Source organism: Phaseolus vulgaris, chromosome 10, assembly GCF_051622355.1.
Source record: "Phaseolus vulgaris cultivar YP4 chromosome 10, ASM5162235v1, whole genome shotgun sequence".
In the NCBI taxonomy this organism is placed as follows: domain Eukaryota; kingdom Viridiplantae; phylum Streptophyta; class Magnoliopsida; order Fabales; family Fabaceae; genus Phaseolus; species Phaseolus vulgaris.
This window is the reverse complement of record NC_143507.1, coordinates 45625951-45644471: the sequence shown is the minus strand read 5'-3', so window position 1 is coordinate 45644471 and position 18521 is coordinate 45625951. Positions and strand designations below refer to the sequence as shown.

Here is an 18521-nt window from a genome sequence, read left to right as displayed (position 1 = left end):
TTGAGATATAAATTTTTAATTTTTTCATAAACCCATTTTTTATTTTTCAAAAAAGGTCTTAAAGTTTGTTTAGAAATTTACACTTTATCGAGGACAAACATTCTTTTTTTATTTTTTTTAAGGGAATGCTATTAATATTGGGTTGTGTACCTTTATGAAATATGGTGTAAAATATTAAAACAGAATTTTGAACATTGTTTTTCTGACGTCATATGAAAAATATTAACAAATCCTAATATTTTTTTAATCTTGATTTTTGCATGAAATATTTATAGCTGAAAGTGACACTTATATTTAAATTTAAATTATTTGATCAAGGGATGCTAATCACTATTACTCTTATATCAGTATTAATTTAGTTATCATAATTTAACTATAAGTCAATTTATTTAACTTATAAAAAATGAATTTAATGGTTAGTCTAGCAACGCTATATTTATTCCTTTTTTTAATATTTCAGGGCTAAATTAACTAATAACTATTAAAAGTTAAAAACTAAAATATGTATACCTTACTTTTACTTGACCAATAGATTTTTGTGTTAAAACCAACATTTTAAAGTAATTTGCTTCGAAAGAGCCGTTGATAATAACATGCCAAAATAAAACATCGTAAGGATATTTATTTGTCAGAATTTTTTTATCACAAGTGTTCCACGAGAACCAAAAAAAACAAAAACAAAATCTTCATAAAATAAAATTGATTAATGTACAAATTTAAATTGATTTATAGATACATTTTTTCATTTCTTTAATTTCTTCTTTTGAAAATATTTTTGAATTTTTGTATACCTAATTTAAAAAATTGAAGAGAATGCATGCGAAGGGGGAAATATTACACAATGCTTTTGAATATACTTTTAATTCTTATAAAATTAATAGGTTTTAAGTTTGATCCGTATAAAATTTGTAATAATTATTTTTAGTCTTTTTAAAATATACTTTTTTAAACGTGTATATCCTTTTAGAATAAAACTAATACTTTTATCTGCAAAACGTATTTTAAAATAAATAAATAATATTTTTGTACAAATTTAAATATTTCTTAGAATTTCGCTTGAAGCAGTATGGAGAGTGTTTGTTTTTAGAAATGGGAAAACGTTGATAGATCGTAGATAAAGAAATAGAAAGAAAAAAAAACGAAGTTCCTATATTTTCTTCCTATGTTCTTTAACTCATAACATAAAAAATATGAACCATGTTTATGCGTTTTAGAAAGAAAACTGAATTTTTTTGCAATAGAATAATAAGTGGTAAATTTTGATCCAGCCAATAGAGTGGTGCTGGCGTGGCGTAATCCACTTCTCATGTATGGTTTGTCTTTTTGCTGTGTAAGCCTCAAAAAAGTGGCCCGAAATCTTATTACGATAAATATTTGTGGATAAGAATCTCCAGTGTATGTCACACACACAAAAGCCACTACACTCCAACTGCATCTTCTTCTAACTATGCAACAACTTCAATTGCCTCTACCTTCCACCATAAGCTTCCCAAATGCTCTATTAAGCTACTATCATCTCCTTTTCTTCAAATCAAAACTGTTTCCTAACTCTTGGGTGGTTAATGGATCTAATCTAGCCATCTCTCATGGATACAAGCCAGAAGGGAGCCCTCATGACCAATGAAAGCACTCAAGATTTATCAGTTATGGTATTGTGAATTACTTCAATTTTTTTCTCATTAGATGCCAGAAAATCTTGTATGGGTGAATAATAACATTAGCTATGAACTGCAATTACAGCATAATGGTTCAGTCCCCTTGGTAGCAACCTGATTTTGTATGTTAGACTAAGATGATATTTATGTTCTTCTGGTAAATCAGTTTGTGCACTTTCTTGAAATGATCACTCTTTTAGTTGCTTGAATATTATGGCTGTTTAAGCTATGATGCACAATGCTATGTGGCTTTCCAAACTTATAGGGAGGTAAACCGAATCATATTAATGATCTGAATGAGTGTTTTGTGTGACCTCCATTCAAATTCATTACCACAAATGTCCGTAAGATTGATAAAGATTTACATCAGGTTCTGAAACAGCAGCAGTACAAGAAGAAGCAACCTAAGCCAGAGGAGACACATAATCAATCCCATTGTGTTATCTGTAGGGGGGGAAACAGTTGCCAAACAGTTCTTTCAAGAACAAAACTGATGAATACTTTGATTGGAAAAGGGAAACCACACGAAGCTCAGACAGTCTTCAACAATTTGACTGAAGAAGGGCATAAGCCTACTCTCATAACATACACAACTCTTGTGGCTGCTCTAACCCGCCAAAAGCGTTTGAAGTCAATTCCTGCAGTTCTTGCTAAAGTTGCAGACAATGGGATGAAGCCTGATTCAATACTTATCAATGCCATGATCAATGCGTTTTCTGATTCTGGCAAGGTAGATGAAGCCATGAAAATATTTAAGAAAATGAAGGAGTATGGATGTAAACCAACAACCAGTACTTATAATACCCTCATTAAAGGGTTTGGCATTGCTGGAAGGCCTTATGAGGCTATGAAATTGTCAGAGATTATGGGTCAGGATCAAAATGTGAAACCCAATGATAGAACATATAACATTCTCATTCAAGCCTGGTGTACCAAGAACAAACTGGAAGAAGCATGGAATGTTATGCATAAAATGGTGGCTTCTGGTATTCAGCCAGATGTGGTCACATATAACACGATGGCAAGGGCATATGCTCAGATTGGTGAAACAGAGAAAGCTGAAAGATTAATATTGAAAATGCAGTACAACAAAGTAAAACCCAATGAACGAACTTGTGGTATCATAATAAGTGGTTACTGCAAGGAAGGCAATATGACAGAAGCCTTGAGGTTTCTATACATAAAAATGAAGGAGCTTGGTGTGCATCCAAATCCAGTAGTTTTCAACTCCCTTATCAAAGGATATCTAGACATTAAAGACACAGATGGAGTAGATGAGGTGAGTTCTGATATCTAATACTTTTCATGAGATCAATATTTTCTTGCATGCATTTCCCTCCACTTTTTTGACACTGAAGGAGCATTAACACAATAGCAAAATTAATACTCCAACATAAGAACTGTTTGTTGCTTGTTTATTTTGTGCATATATTTTGTTGGTGAACATTAACTAGAGATTGAGACATTTCATTTTTTATAAATGAGTACAAACCTCACCTTATAAGCTGAGGTTGAGTTAGATTTAAAATCAACTTCTTCTTTTAATATTAGAGTCATTTCGAGCTTAATGATTGTTTGTTAGGTTTAAAATCCACTTATAATAGTATCGAGTATTGTGATAAGGATAGTATCATAGTAACTTACAAATGAAAGTTGTTCAGGCACTGGCATTGATGGAAGAATTTGGGATCAAACCAGATGTGGTGACATTTAGCACAATCATGAATGCATGGAGTTCTGCAGGGCTTATGGATAATTGTGAGGAGATATTCAATAACATGGTGAAGGCCGATATAGAACCTGACATCCACGCATATAGCATCCTTGCAAAAGGATATGCACGTGCTGGACAGTCACAAAAAGCTGAGGCTCTTCTCACTTCCATGACCAAATATGGTGTACAACCAAATGTGGTGATCCTCACTACCATCATCAGTGGATGGTGTGCAGAAGGAAAAATGGATCGTGCCATTAGACTTTATGAGAAAATGCACGATGTGGGAATTCCCCCAAATTTAAAAACTTATGAAACCTTAATATGGGGATATGGAGAAGCAAAACTACCATGGAAAGCAGAAGAGTTACTTACAACTATGGAAGAGAGGGGTGTTGCCCCTGAAACATCCACTGTGCAACTGGTTGCTGATGCTTGGCGTTCCATTGGTTTACTCAAAGAAGCCAACAGAATTCTAAATGATTCAGAAGAAGAGGAAAGTGAGTTAGATAAAAAATTTGATAGTGACAATATTTATACGAGACAGAAATTCAGTGCATCTCACTCTAATATGCTTCAAATACCTGATGTAGTGGTACCTCATCCAGAAAGAACAACTAATGGCAACATAAGAAGCCAAAGGGTTGTCAAAGTATCTGACAACATGCGACATATTACCACTTCCATGTTTTTGGTTCGTACAACAAATTCATATGGAGTACAAGCACATAGTGTAAGTAAACAGCAGATTCAAAATCAGGTTGTTAGGCCATTCCTTGACTATTGCAGAGTAGTGTCAATACTTTGTTGAGGTGACTTTTCTCTGTGATGACCACAAAGTGATTGATGATGAAACTGTAGATATCATTAATGGAGTTGAGAAATGAGAGCATAAACTTTCACTTTTGACAAAATGCTGCTGTAATTTCCATCTGTTGAACTGCTGCCAATGAAATGTGTAAGCTATATGGCTACAAAATTGGTTAGTTGTATTGTTGTGTGCACTAAACATTGCTGAGAAATCTTTTTTTTATATAAATATATTACTTGTAAGTTCTCAGGAAGACAATGAAAACTATAGAAACAGAATCATATCAATCAAGTCAAAACGCACGAGATAAACTCGATTTTTATCTCAGTGTTGTGTAATTTTAAAAGGAAATTCTGAAAATGTATATGACTTAATTATAGGGAAATCGCCAAATAAAATCGTATTTAAGCAATATATTTTTAATTAAAAAAAGTAGAATCTGAATAATTAAAAAAAATAAAAAAATGAGAAATGTGTATTTTGGGTCAAAGTAGAGAAGAAGGTAAATAAAAAAGAAAGTATAGAGTTTAAAATACTAAAAGAGGGATGCAAATAGAGATGTAGGCAAAGAAGACATGAAACTCCACATATCTTCTCAATAAAGAGGATTTGCATCAATAAGGTGACGACATTTGTCACACTCTCATTTGAGAGGTTTTCATAGACTTTCTCTTCTTGTACATGATTTTTAACTTTGATTTGAGTAATTGAATTATATCCAATTGAGACATTTTTATTTGTTTAAAGTTCTCTCTAGAGTTGTCTTCTTGCTAGACAAATTTCTAGATTCCTCCTAGTAGTGTTAGTCTAACCTCACTCTAAAAACTAAGTGTTGACCTAACCTCACTCTAAAAACTAAGTGTTGGCCTAACCTCACTCTAAAAACTAAGTGTTGGCATACCGTATAATTCTTTATGCTGCTTCCGCGATAGTGTTCATCATCTATAGAAGATATTCAAATTAAAACAATGTATACAAATAAAGATGAAAGCTAGGATTGCATCACTTTTTCTATTATATATAATAAAAAATATTTTATTATTATATATGATTAATGAATGGCCGAGAAAATGTTTTTTTATTATATATAATTAAAAATTAAATATATTTTTTTTAGTTTTTTTAAAGTCTTAATAAAATTAATTATGCAATACTTTAATATAATTAAATATAAGTTTTTTTACTTTTGAATTGATGAATCCAAAAGTGTATTTTTTTTTCTTTGGTAATCCTTCATACTCTTCCAAGTATATTAAGGTTTAGCGTTTAGGGTTTAGAATTTAGATTATGGATTTTGGTGTTCCATTTACCACCTTCTACATGTATCAACACGACGTACAAAGTGTATGACATGTCTATATCAATACCATAAATTGTTAAAACAATTAATACAACTAATCTACGAAAATACAAGTGGTTATAAAATGATCATGAACAAAACATAAAAGAGGTAAAATTGTAAGAAAATGTGTACACCAAATATATACAAAACATAAAAATGGTTTTGTTTTAAATCTTGGTCTTAGGGAGGACCTCATCAACAATTAGATTGATAAATTTAGAAAGATTAACCACATTGAATTATGAAATTTAAAGATAAAAATCAAAAGTAGTTCCTAAAAACCTAAAGAGAGTTTGTATTAAAAGCATAAAGTAAGTGGAAGGAAAAAGTGTCATTATGTCATCACCTAACAAAAACAAACAAGATGCCCTTTTCCAATTATGATAATGTGCTTGTAAAAGAGTGTCTAACCAAACTCTCCATATAATCCTTAACATGCTTATGTTTGGTCATGGACAAAATCTTGTTCCTATTTCCATTACCTTCAATTTGTAATACTCTTTGTCCTTTCTAAATCAGAAGCAATATGACAAAAGATGATTTGATGGGTTAGTTTTATTTAAACTGTTTGTTAGCATCAAAGTTAAGAGTATATTTCCATATGGGTAAAGTGGGAACTTCAAAAGACTAAAAATGTTGGGGGTGTTAAAAGGAAGAATGGGGTGTGAACAGTATGTTAGTCTTTGTCAACGGAATGAAGGTGGAAAGTGGAATTAGAAAATAATCAAAATTGAACGAGTTTCAAATTCAACGCTCTGTTTCTTCAAATGCTCCAAGTATGTATGCGTCAATGATATGAATTTTGATTACGTTGAGAAGATCTGTTAGGAAAAAGGCAAGATCGAACATCTCCAACACACCTTCCTTTCAAAAAATGGTACGAATGAAATGTGTTCATTTATCATTTTATCTCATCTCGCTTTCGATTTGGCATATATTGATTGCAACCCTATTACCTGAATACACAATCACATGTATATTGATTGCAACCGTATTACCTGTATATTTGTCTCTTTGTTTGTTTGCTCTTATTTTCTATTTGATTATTAAACAATGTTCGGTTATTTCTAAATATGCTCTTAACTTGAATCATTTTGACATTATAGACGGGTGCTGAAGGCCCAAGCTACACAGTAGATGATGCTCTAGTGGCTTTGGGTTTTGGAAATTTCCAAATTCTGGTGCTTGTTTATGCTGGTGTTGGTTGGATTTCAGAAGCAATGGAAATGATGCTACTCTCTTTTGTAGGCCCTGCAGTTCAAGCTCAATGGAATCTTTCCGCTCATGAAGAAAGTTTGATAACCAGTGTGGTTTTTGCAGGCATGCTAATAGGGGCATACTCATGGGGCATTGTTTCTGATAAACATGGAAGGAGGCAGGTTTCTCTTCACTAGTTCATTATATTTGCATTTGTCAGTTTTTCTGGCATATTTTAAGTATTTTATTTCACTGGGGAGGGTAGTGGCATGCTTACCAAATCTAGGATTAGCCATGCCTCTGTTAAATTCTTCCAATGCTTTTTTACATATAAAATAATCTTATTTGCTTAGAACAGATTTAACTATGCCGACCATAATATTAAGTTATTTTGTGCTCCTGTTTGTCATAAATAAAATCTCTCTTTCAATTTTAAGTGCTTCTGTTTCAAGTGCACTCAGCATTGTTGGTTCATTTATTATCTTTTTTCTTTGGCTTACTTCAAAAACTCAGGAAAGGATTCCTTATCACAGCGACAGTTACAGCCATAGCTGGTTTTCTTAGTGCATTTGCTCCTAACTATATATTATTAATTGCCCTTCGTTCTCTGGTCGGTGTTGGTTTGGGAGGTGGCCCTGTATTATCATCTTGGTTTCTAGAGTTTGTTCCTGCTCCCAACAGAGGTACCTGGATGGTTATCTTTTCAGCATTTTGGACTGTTGGTACCATTTTTGAGGCCTCACTTGCATGGGTAACTTTTCATTAATTTCAATTACAGTTTACAAAATTTGAATTCTTAATATATACATCAGCCTCTTCCCTCTTTCTTCCCGACCTTTCCAGTTAACCACGAACATGGATCATCTATTTCACCCTCTGATTGGTCCTTGGGTTTAGATATGTATGTCATATTCTTTTAATTGACATTAAATGAATCACATCTCGAACATTTTGCTATCACTTCTTTATTTGCTTTGCGAGCTCCAAAAAATTCCAATTTGTTTCAAGTCTATTTTTTAATTTACCCAGGATTCAAGAACTCAGTTTTTGTTCTCTCTGAGATACAACTACCCCAGAGATGTGTACTTTCTTCATTTCACCTAGGAAAGTGCTAACACTTCACCTCCTATTCTTAATGAATGTATCTTAACTTGGATTAATATTGCTAATGTTATGATAAATTTCCTAAGTTGGATATGTAGTTTCTATTCCTGTTGTATGATTTGGCAAATTATACAGCAGACGGTTTCACCTGAAGCAAAACATTCCTTGCAGATTGTGATGCCAAATCTAGGTTGGAGATGGCTTCTTGGGCTGTCTTCTCTTCCCACTTCTTTCCTTCTTCTGTTCTACAAACTGACTCCTGAATCACCAAGATACCTATGCTTGAAAGGAAGAACAGCTGATGCAATTGAAGTTTTGGAAAAAATAGCAAGACTAAATGGAAGAGAACTTCCTTCGGGTAACCTTGTTTCTGACCATGAAATTGAGCTACAACAAATTGATAACCCTTCAGAAGACGCACACTTGCTATCAACGACAACAAATGAAATTGAGCATCCTTCAGGAATGGATTCCAATTTAGGTGGTATCTCATCATTGATGATGCTTCTCTCACCAAAGTTGGCAAGGTCAACAGTTCTATTATGGGCTGTGTTCTTTGGTAATGCCTTTTCGTATTATGGCCTTGTTTTGTTGACAACTGAGCTGAACGGACATAGTAAATGCATGTCACATAAATTGCAGACAGAGAAGTCCCAGGATGTTAGCTACAAGAGTGTTTTTATTGCTAGTTTTGCAGGTATTTTCCTAGTGGTTTCCGAGCTTTCTTACTCGACCGATGCAGGAAAAGGCTTGACTGATACATAACTTAATTTTTTGCATAGAGCTACCTGGACTCCTCTTGTCAGCTGTGGCAGTCGACAAACTCGGTCGTAAACTATCAATGTCATCCATGTTCTTCATGTGCAGTATTTTTCTTCTCCCGTTAGTATTCTATCTGCCTGAAGGCTTAACAACGGGCCTTTTATTTCTAGCTCGCATTTGCATCACAGCAACCTTCACAATTGTGTATATATATGCACCAGAGGTAATTTATTACTGCAAAATAATTTTGAATTATCTTGTTGAAACAAAGATTAAATGAAATAGAAAACTACATGCTACCATTTTAATATTCTTCCTCAAACTGAACCTTAGTAAGTTTTATGCTTGCAACACGGAAGCACTACCAAAGACTATAAAAGCTAATTACTAGTTCAGCAGTTTCTAGTTATAGTTCACGAAACTATACTTTAAGATTAATCTTCTAATTTCTTTGCTAAACCAATTTGGCTTCTTAATATGAAACTGAAAGTTATACAATTACAAATGATATGGAGTGGATTGTAGTTTATTTTTCTTAAGTTTCCTCTAACAAATGATTGATATGCATTGTATGTTTATCATTTGATTACTTCTTCATTTTTCAAATGATAACAATTTCATTCTTTCAACTGTATAAAACATTTTATATGGAGTGCATCTTAAATAAAATTATTCTCTGTGACAGAAATTTCCCTGCCACCAATTAAAATCATTTGTATTAAGTATAATATTTATTATCATCAAAGATAAACGCTGGATGTGGTTTGACAGATAGTTAAAGATAGTTTAACAGCATTTTTTGGTGGAATACTTCTTGATACATTACTGTAATTTAATATTTGGAAGATTTATATGAACTGCAGATGTACCCAACATCAGTTAGAACAACTGGTGTGGGAATTGCAAGTGCGGTGGGCAGAATTGGTGGAATGATATGCCCTCTGGTTGCTGTGGGTTTAGTACATGGATGTCATCAAACTGCAGCTGTCCTTCTGTTTGAGGTAATAGCTCTTCTTTCAGGAATATGTGTCATGTTCTTACCGATTGAGACCATGGGCCAAGAACTGCGAGATAGTGTGCAAGTCTAAAGCAGACCAATAGCTTTTAAATCATGAACTTTTAAATCATGAAAACATACAAGCAAACTTGAAGAAGAGGAGCAGAACAGCAGTAGAAAATAGGAGAAGAAGCAACTATAGGGAAACTGTTCTGCTTTCTGAAAACTCCTGTCATTCTAAGTACTTTTTATTTCATTATATTTGAACCATTTTAATTATTCTTTTCCACGCATTTTTATTCTTTTTCAATATGCAAATGCATATTATTCTGTAAACTGGAAAGTGGATTGTTACTGATGAGAGTAAAATAAAATACCATATTACTTTTTTAATAAAATGACTCTAAACTAGTACGTGTTAGATAATATTTGTTATGATAACTTGCAATAGAACAAAATACTTGTAATATATGTTAGGGGATTAACAACTGATGAGAAATTATTCATTGTTGACATGACAAATAGTATGATGAAACCTATAAGTGTGCCCTAACATTGAAAGAGCACAACATAAAATGTGACAACCACAAAATATATAATGTAATATAAGGTATGCATATGGAACAATTGAAAGAGGTCCTAAAATAGAAATACTAACATTATCAATAATTCTATATAAAAAGTGAATTTTATTAATTTAACAGTTAAATATTAATTTTATATAATTATAATTGTTGAAGTTAAATTTTTGTTAAAATTAACTCGTAATAATAAAATAATTCATATTTAATATATTTTAATATATATAACACAAAGTATCAAATAAATTTATATTAGTATAAAGTTTTATATATTTAAGTTTTGTGAAAGTAATTTTCCAATTACAATAACATTGGATAAAAATTATACGATGTAATTTGATCATTATATATATATATATATATATATATAATATAAGAATACAATTTTTGTAATTGTTTATTATGCAATTTTTAATAAAAACTGTTTTTTATTTTGTAATTGTATTTTTAACGTGCAAAGTATGCTGGACGTATACATTTTGAAACATAAAAATCCTTCTTTAGAAATTATAGAATGATAACTTAGAAGATATAGTTTGTAATGAAATAAGAAATTAAAAAATATTAGTAGTAGTGATAATTTACAATTAACAAAATACTCACTACAAAACTCAAATTTAATATTTATATATTTTCCTACTTATTATATGTGGTTTAATTTATACATGTTAAATAGGTATTACATGTCCAATTAGAGGTATGTCTTAACATCTTCTTCTATTTTAATATGTTTTAAAATATTTTAAAATTAATAATATTATTTATGCACAAACACTTAAAAATAAAAATAAAGAATTTATAATTTAGTTGAATCCGTTTAAAATCTAATTATGTGTATATGTCGCTATAATTATTGGAATATACTAAATCTAACTAATTTTTAATGAAATTCAATTATGTTAAGGATAGACTTTATAATATATTTTGTAATTAGAATCTCCAACTTTAGTAATTGAATTAATTGATAAGGATGGGATCGAATTTATTTTTAATTGGAATAGATCTAGGTTTATGAAAATGGATAAAAATGAGATTAATTAAGAAACTAAGGTTGTTTCCTTTATGCAATAGAATCCGCAAACCCACCCTAATTACAAGCAATTTTATTGAACACACTAAAATAATTTAGATTTATTAGTAGGAGGTACTCCACCACACCACTAGATGAATAGACAGGTACTGTTCATAATTTGCATTTTGGTGAGATTCTTCTGCGGCTTTTGAAGATCTTTCCTCTTCAGATTCATGGCGGCAATCCAACCACCGCAGGCTCCGGATCGTACAACCGGTATGTGAACGCGATCAACTCCTTTATTCTTCTTATTCTTCTTATTCTTATCATCATCATCATCATCATTATTATATTTTCATCCAATTTTGACCTTCCTGAATTTTTCTTTTGAGACGAAGTAAATGATAAATTGAGATTTTTTTTTCATAAATGTTTATGAATTCAATAAAAAAAATATTGTTTTGGTTGTAATTGATGTTTGATGTTCGATGCCCATTACTTTCTTTTCTGTTCCGCCTTAAACCTTGCATCTGGGTAAGACAATCGTTAGTGATGTTGATCTGGGTATCTTAATTTTCTGTGTAATGAATGACACCGTCCCTGGTGTTATCAACAAAACAAAGAATTGTGGACTCTCGCTGTAATCCCTGATGGGATCATCGTGGTCTTAGTAAACAACTCATGTGTTGGGGTGGATTTTGTTGGGGGGCTGGGGGGTTCAGGAGATGAATTGTCCCGCTTTAAGTCAGACATCTCTGTGTTGCAAATTTCGTAATTATGGTTTCAATTATCAACGGCACTGAGAGACTACAGTCTGAAGGATAATTAATTTATTTTTGTATGAGATCTATTACACTTCATTTTATGGTTCCATTTCTTTCCAGCAATTCTGTTTTACTGCGCCCTAATTCACTTGCCTGCTGTCCATTCTAAAGTATATTCACACTCTTTGGTTTGCATGTGTGGATCTGTGTGCATGTAGTTATTAATTCAGGTTTTGCTATCTCCAAATTTAGCTTTGGTTGGTCAATTATCTGTACTGCTACTACTTGTGTTTCTAAGTTCATACTGTCACTGAGCATATAGATCATGCATGCAGAAGAGATACCAGCCGAACCAGATAACATGAAGGAGCAGGTAGTGGTTCTCTAACTCGTACAAAAAGTATTCCTTTCACTAGATATGCCCCTGATCAATACATATAGGGAAGGGATCAAGTCACTCCTCATTCTGATCTTTTATTTTAATCTAATTGATTCTAATAAGATTAAGAAAAAATAAAAGGTGAAGATGAGGAGTGAGTAAGTCTCCTAAAGTTGCTCTATAACTTGATCCTTCTTCACACACACACACACACACACACACATATATGTCCTATTTTTTTAACTTCATTCATCAATACCTGAAAGTTCAATATCTTCTAAGTCTTCTCAGGGTACAGTGACTATAGGTCATTCGAGGGAGACCACAAGTCAATCAGGATCTTTAGGTTCGGGTGGAGATGTTCCTCTGTATCCTCCTAACGTGTATGCTCCCCAAGCCCAGGCTTTCTACTATAGAGGTTAATCTTCATTTCTGCAAGTCCTTTCCATTTTTTGAAAGAATTATCACTATACTATTAATTTGACCAACCATCTAGGAATTTCAGTTTTATTTACATGGCTTTTAAGTTTTTCATATATGTGGGCAAAGCTATTGTAACTTCCTCATGTTTATGTGTTACTGTCCTTGACATTTTGAAATAAAGTACTGAAATGGTACTATCCTTTCGAAACACAATATAGTAATGCAACACTCGCCTGAGTTTTTTATCCTTTTGCATCCTATTCAACATTCTTCTTGCATTACCGGTCTACTGCATAGGTTACTCACTTTCACCTTCACATTCTTTCAGTGTTATCTATTTTGTGAGCATTTCATGGCACACAAATGTAAAAAATCTATTGATGCATTAAATTTTAATTATTTTTATAATCAGTTTGAGTTTGCAAAAGTGTGAGATTTAAGATCAATTTTATTGCCTTGGAAGTAAATGGAGTGACTTTGTTCTAATGTACATAATTTAGTAACGACACTTCTGTCCATTTTTTTTTTCATACACCACATGTAACTACCAGATAATTTTCAAATTGCAAAGTGGACATTGACTATCCCAGTTGTCTTATAGTGCTCAGTGTGCTTTATTGTGAAAAGTTTATTTGGTAACTGTTGTTGCTATCGCTGTTTTCTAATTTTTAGTGAGTCTACTTCCAGGTTTTGACAATGGCAACGGTGAATGGGATGAATATTCTTCATATGTCAATACTGAAGGATTAGAAATTGGATCTCCTGTGAGAATTTCTCATCTCTTTTTATTTGTGCATAGTGTTTGTTTGCAATGCTTAACACAATATATGTTCTTTTAAACATTTTTTAGGGTGTCTACAATGAAAATCCATCACTTATTTTCCATTCTGGGTATGGCTTCAACCCACAAATGCCTTATGGACCATATTCCCCAGTTACCACACCTTTGCCTTCTGTAGGTGGAGACACACAGTTATACTCCTCGCAGCAATTTCCATACACTGGGCCACCTTATTATCCTCAGCTGATTCCTCCTAGCTTATCATATCTCAATTCACCTACTCCAGTTTCACAGCCAGAGCTCACCAACCTGGTAGGTATTGATCAACAAGTTGATAACATGTTTTTTGGACCAAGAGCGGGCTATCCATCAGTGGGATCTTTTGGTAGAGGCAGCTTTCCTGTAGCACCTGGTTCCTTTGGCTTTCATGAATCCCAACAAGGATTTGAGGGATCAAGATCTGGTGGTATATGGTCAGATTGCTCAAAACCCTCAGAAAGACAAAGATCTTTGATGCCTTTATCGCCATCTGTTTCTCCACGGCCAATGGGTTCACTTGGCTCATTTGGGCCAAGTGTTGGAATGGTTTGTTCAATAACTTAAGCATAATTGTGCAAGATATTACATATTCTACTAACTAGTTGAGATTTTGGATAATCAGTGATTAATCTTGCTCTTCACTAATTTATATTTATATATGCAAATTTGAATAATAAGGGTACAACTTTGATAAATTAGAGATAAGGGCTACAACCTAGGACATACTATATGCTACAAAAGCAACTTTATAAAAGCTATACAACATAAGATGATCATTATTTTCACCTTTCCTCAAGCTAAAAAATATAAATTGTATGCATCGAGCTTGGAACATATAAACTAAATTCTAGTTCCTCTGAAGGATTTAGTTCAAATATTTGCATGTTGATCACTAAAGTTAATGAACTCACTACTAATATCCTTGGATAGGATTTTTTCTTGAATAAAGTGATAATCAATTTCAATATGTTTATTTTTTTCACAAAAACACTAGATTGGAAGCAATGTGACGGGCTGCTTGATTATCAGAATATAACTAAATGTGTTAGACTTTACAAAATTTCAACTATTGAAGTTGTTTGATCCACTAAGTTCACATGTAACTAAAACTATAGCTTGATATTCTGCTTTTGCACTTTATCGAACAACAACATTTTTTTTTCTTGCTTCTCCAAGAAATAAGAATTCCACCAATGGATACATAATACCAATAGTAAAGTGTTTGTCTATAGGATATCATGTCCAATTAGCATACAGTAAAAAACTTGACTATTTCCCTTATCCTCGTACAAAAATTCTTGTCTAGGAGCTTTTTGGTATACCTTATAATGCATATAACAATTCCTTAGTGATCAATGCGAGGATCTTGCATGGATTGGCTATCAACAACAACAACAAAAAAGATCAGATATTGTAATTGTGAGGTAGATGATTTTCGTCACCAATTTTTCACCCTAAACCTCTCTAAGATAGGTTCTGATACCATATTAGGAAGTGGGTTTAAGCTTAATTCAACCTCACAAAATTGGTTTATTAGGTGAGGGTTGTCCTCCATTTACATATTGTAAATTGGTTTTAACTCTAGTCAATGTGGGATCTCCAACAAATATTATAGAAGTAATGAAAAGTGGCTGGTATTAATGTATTCCAATAAATTCTGAATTTTGGTCTTAAATTAACCATTGCTTGTTTATCATCCATGCATGATGAAGTATTACTATGCACGGCAACAATGTGAAACAGTAGAAGTTGCCAGAGCACAACACATTTATACATTGTCAATTTTATCAAATACTGATGACTACTCTGTTCTGTGTAGGCCTCTCATCAACAACAAACATTGTATGGGTTTGGATCTGGTTCAAACTCTTATGGTAGAGGCTACCTGCCTAACCAGGGCTCCAGCTTTGGAGATACTTCTATTTCCAATCTTAATGACAGGAATTGTGCTTCTCTTGAAAATAGCAGGAGGCAAGGGCGGCCATCTGCATCTCTTTGCAATTGTAATGGTACTCTTGATATCCTTAGTGAGCAGAACCGAGGACCAAGGGCCTCAAAGCTGAAAAATCAAATTTTGGCTGAAAAAAATTCTGTGGATAATAGTAAAAATAGTGCATCTATTGCCAAGTTTCAAACTGAATCACTCAATCGGTCAGATTTTTCCATTGATTACAAGGATGCCAAATTTTTTGTCATCAAATCTTACAGTGAAGATAATGTTCACAAGAGCATTAAATATGGTGTCTGGGCTAGTACACCAAACGGAAACAGGAAGTTAGATGCTGCATATCGCCAAGCAATGGAGAAGCAAGAGGCCTGCCCTATATTTCTCTTTTTCTCGGTAATTATCTGGTATTTGTAACTATTTTAAGTCCAGATATCAGTGCTACCATTTTCAACCTATTGTAACTATATATTTCTTGTCCTGTGTTGCAGCAAACCTGGGTTCAGAGTTTTCTGTAATTGTCTTAATTTCTGTTATAAAAACATATGATTGTGTATTTGAGAAATAACTGCCTTGTTTCACAGTTTCCTAAGATAGCTTTTGCAAAAATATGTGGTTATTTCCCATGAAAAGGATCTCCAAACAATGATTCAATGGGTTTAGTTCTTGATCTTGTATTCATGGCATTATATTGTTTTAGCTATAATGTTATGGAGTAAGGCATTTGACATCTCTTGACTGATATTAGGTTTAAAATTACTACTGAAGTACTAAAATTAATTTTGTGTTTTTGCTAGTGTTTCTCTAATATAAGATGGCTGCCATGAAATTTTTTTGCCTCATCTATTTCCAGGTAAATGCTAGTGCTCAGTTCTGTGGGGTAGCTGAAATGGTTGGACCTGTCAATTTTGATAAGAGTGTGGACTTCTGGCAACAAGATAAGTGGAGTGGGCAGTTTCCCGTGAAGTGGCACATAATTAAAGACGTTCCAAACAGTCAGTTTCGTCACATTGTTCTTGAAAATAATGATAACAAGCCTGTGACTAACAGTCGAGATACTCAGGAGGTAGAATCAGGGGTCTTTCACTATCTACGAATTTATGAGCATTCTTTAAACATTTTACTGTTTTTACTCTAATTTCATACCATGTCAGATTTGAGAGGAAGACTGAAATGATTACTGCAGGGTGTCAATGAAAAAACTTCTGACAATTGAATGTCGAGTTACATATTACCTTGAGAAACTTTCTCATACTTGTAGGCAACCTAAAAGTTATTTTTTGTCCTGATTTGTATGTTCACCTTGGTGTTTGGAATTACATTTGTTATAGCTTTGCTTGGGTCATCTACCAAGTTTACTTTTTGCCACTTGTTTTGTCTTTAATTAGTTTTTCTCATAATTATTGTTTCTAATTAAAGTGGTGATAGACCAGTTAGGTCAATTTAACCTTAGATCCTAGGTATTACTTTATTCTATAAACTTCCAAACTAATTGTAAAAATCAGTTTATTATGTGCTATTAAAAATTGCATGATTGCATGCTACTGATTTGTTGCTCCTTTATGATTTTAAACTTGACAGGTGAAGTTGCCACAGGGTATTGAAATGTTGACCATTTTTAAAAACTATGAAACTGATGTTTCCATCCTGGATGATTTTGATTTCTACGAAGACCGACAGAAGGCTATGCAAGAACGGAAAGCAAGGCAGCAAAGCAGCATGATGACAACTGGGTTAGTTGGAGAAAATGAACATAGGAGTTCTGCTAACACTACTGGTGATTTTATGAAGCAGATGTCGAAGAGTTTTGCTCTAGTTGTCCGCTTAGATGAGAATAACAATGAAGTTGCTGCAGACAGAGATAGTTTAGTCTCTCATGGCCCTATTGGAAACGTAGTTAAGTCTGATGATGGTCAGTCAGTGACGGCCTCTCCAACTCAAACCAGTTAGGAAGACGTAGCAGTTGTGCCAGAAATGTTGCTTCACATTTGGTGATTGAAAGTTGGAATCATCCTTGCTTTATCTCATTTCTTTTTTTCCAAACAAGGTAGCGATGCTGTTGTTATTCAAGTCCATGGAGTCTATGGGGTTTCTAAATGAGGTGTCCACTTAAGAGAATGGGTTTCATTTCATGTAGAAGTGTCGTTTTGCTTTAGTTATCCCCACCCCTCTCCCCCTCAAAACAAATAATAATAACTTCTGTTTATTGGAGTATAGGTTAGATTTTAATCACCACTTTTGTTTAATAATTTCGTGTTAAGATTGTTTTAGGCGTGTTTCATTTGTAAAATTTCCCAGTCTTTACAAGCATTTTAATAAAGGCAGCAAATCCCCTTGAAATTATTGTTATTATTATTATTTTTGTATATAATGCAATCCACATGATAATCTTCATTTCATGCAAGAGAAAGAGAAATTGGAAAACTTGTCTTTTTGTTTTTCGTGTTTGATTTCTTAAAAATGTTATTTGCATGCTGTGGTAGACTATCTTCAGATTTGATAAATATCTTTGTTTTTCTTTTCACTTTCCCAACTAGATTTCCTGAAAAATGCAGGAGACAATTTTTCCTCTTGGTTCTCTTTCTTTTATGCCATTGCTGACACCCACCCAATCGTCAATTAATCTTATATACATGTCCTAGTATGATTGATAGTTCTCATTTTGGGATCAAATTAAAAGAAAATTCAATTTTAGCGAAGAGGCACTCTGATAATAGAATTATACTGATTAGTACCAAGAAGATGTAGTATAAAAGTAGTGACTTTCAAATTTTCCCACTTAAAGTTTATAAAAATTCAATTTTAGTGAAGAGCACTCTGATAATAGTATTATACTGATTAGTACCAAGAAGATGTAGTATAAAAGTAGTGACTTTCAAATTTTTCCACTTAAACTTTATAAAATATGTGTTAATCCAATGTAAAATATGTGTTAATGCAATTCAAGTGCATCTATTCAATATCTCCTTATATTCATGCATCTACTTGAATTATTGAATTATGCGTCCAAGAGAT

The 18521-nt window shown here is 32.9% G+C and overlaps 3 protein-coding genes across 14 annotated transcripts; all 3 read left to right on the top strand.

Annotated features, from left to right (window-relative positions):
• The first annotated feature begins 1392 nt into the window (after positions 1–1392).
• Positions 1393–4422, top strand: LOC137818504 (uncharacterized). 2 transcript variants are annotated; one of them, XM_068621965.2, is made up of 3 exons: positions 1393–1649; positions 2026–2934; positions 3317–4422. In XM_068621965.2, the coding sequence occupies exons 1-3, from the start codon at positions 1587–1589 to the stop codon at positions 4178–4180; spliced, it is 1836 nt and encodes a 611-aa protein (XP_068478066.1). In that variant the 5' UTR covers positions 1393–1586; the 3' UTR covers positions 4181–4422. The 2 variants fall into 2 exon arrangements, with proteins under 2 accessions (XP_068478066.1, XP_068478067.1); XM_068621966.2 differs by having other exon boundaries at positions 1411–1643.
• Positions 4423–6200: 1778 nt separating this feature from the next.
• NIAP (Major facilitator superfamily protein) lies at positions 6201–9980 on the top strand. Of its 3 annotated transcripts, XR_016516173.1 has the most exons (7): positions 6244–6399; positions 6629–6897; positions 7233–7470; positions 7995–8382; positions 8466–8520; positions 8606–8808; positions 9449–9980. XR_016516173.1 is itself a non-coding variant. In XM_068622681.1 (6 exons), the coding sequence occupies exons 1-6, from the start codon at positions 6397–6399 to the stop codon at positions 9671–9673; spliced, it is 1464 nt and encodes a 487-aa protein (XP_068478782.1). In that variant the 5' UTR covers positions 6201–6396; the 3' UTR covers positions 9674–9980. The 3 variants fall into 3 exon arrangements, 2 of the variants coding, with proteins under 2 accessions (XP_068478782.1, XP_068478783.1); XM_068622681.1 differs by having other exon boundaries at positions 6201–6399; positions 7995–8520; XM_068622682.1 differs by having other exon boundaries at positions 6249–6399; positions 6771–6897; positions 7995–8520.
• Positions 9981–11153: 1173 nt separating this feature from the next.
• On the top strand, positions 11154–17851 carry ECT5 (evolutionarily conserved C-terminal region 5). 9 transcript variants are annotated; one of them, XM_068614822.2, is made up of 8 exons: positions 11154–11451; positions 12275–12312; positions 12610–12736; positions 13429–13505; positions 13592–14107; positions 15381–15902; positions 16360–16572; positions 17088–17851. In XM_068614822.2, exons 1-8 carry the CDS (start codon positions 11409–11411, stop codon positions 17454–17456), a joined length of 1905 nt encoding a protein of 634 aa, XP_068470923.2. In that variant the 5' UTR covers positions 11154–11408; the 3' UTR covers positions 17457–17851. The 9 variants fall into 9 exon arrangements, with proteins under 9 accessions (XP_068470923.2, XP_068470915.2, XP_090152334.1 ...); XM_068614814.2 differs by having other exon boundaries at positions 11177–11451; positions 12601–12736; XM_090296208.1 differs by having other exon boundaries at positions 11217–11451; positions 12617–12736.
• Positions 17852–18521: the final 670 nt, after the last annotated feature.

Excerpts from the sequence above, each read along its gene's own strand:
- LOC137818504 (XM_068621965.2), top strand. The coding sequence starts at position 1,587 with ATGGATACAAGCCAGAAGGGAGCCCTCATGACCAATGAAAGCACTCAA. Across the intron at positions 1,650-2,025 it reads CTCAAGATTTATCAGTTATG|GTTCTGAAACAGCAGCAGTA; the intron begins GTATTGTGAATT and ends GATTTACATCAG. Across the intron at positions 2,935-3,316 it reads ACACAGATGGAGTAGATGAG|GCACTGGCATTGATGGAAGA; the intron begins GTGAGTTCTGAT and ends AAAGTTGTTCAG.
- NIAP (XM_068622681.1), top strand. Across the intron at positions 6,898-7,232 it reads TCTGATAAACATGGAAGGAG|GAAAGGATTCCTTATCACAG; the intron begins GCAGGTTTCTCT and ends TCAAAAACTCAG. Across the intron at positions 7,471-7,994 it reads TTGAGGCCTCACTTGCATGG|ATTGTGATGCCAAATCTAGG; the intron begins GTAACTTTTCAT and ends CATTCCTTGCAG.
- ECT5 (XM_068614814.2), top strand. The coding sequence starts at position 11,409 with ATGGCGGCAATCCAACCACCGCAGGCTCCGGATCGTACAACCG. Across the intron at positions 12,313-12,600 it reads CAGATAACATGAAGGAGCAG|TCTTCTCAGGGTACAGTGAC; the intron begins GTAGTGGTTCTC and ends ATATCTTCTAAG. Across the intron at positions 14,108-15,380 it reads TTGGGCCAAGTGTTGGAATG|GCCTCTCATCAACAACAAAC; the intron begins GTTTGTTCAATA and ends TGTTCTGTGTAG.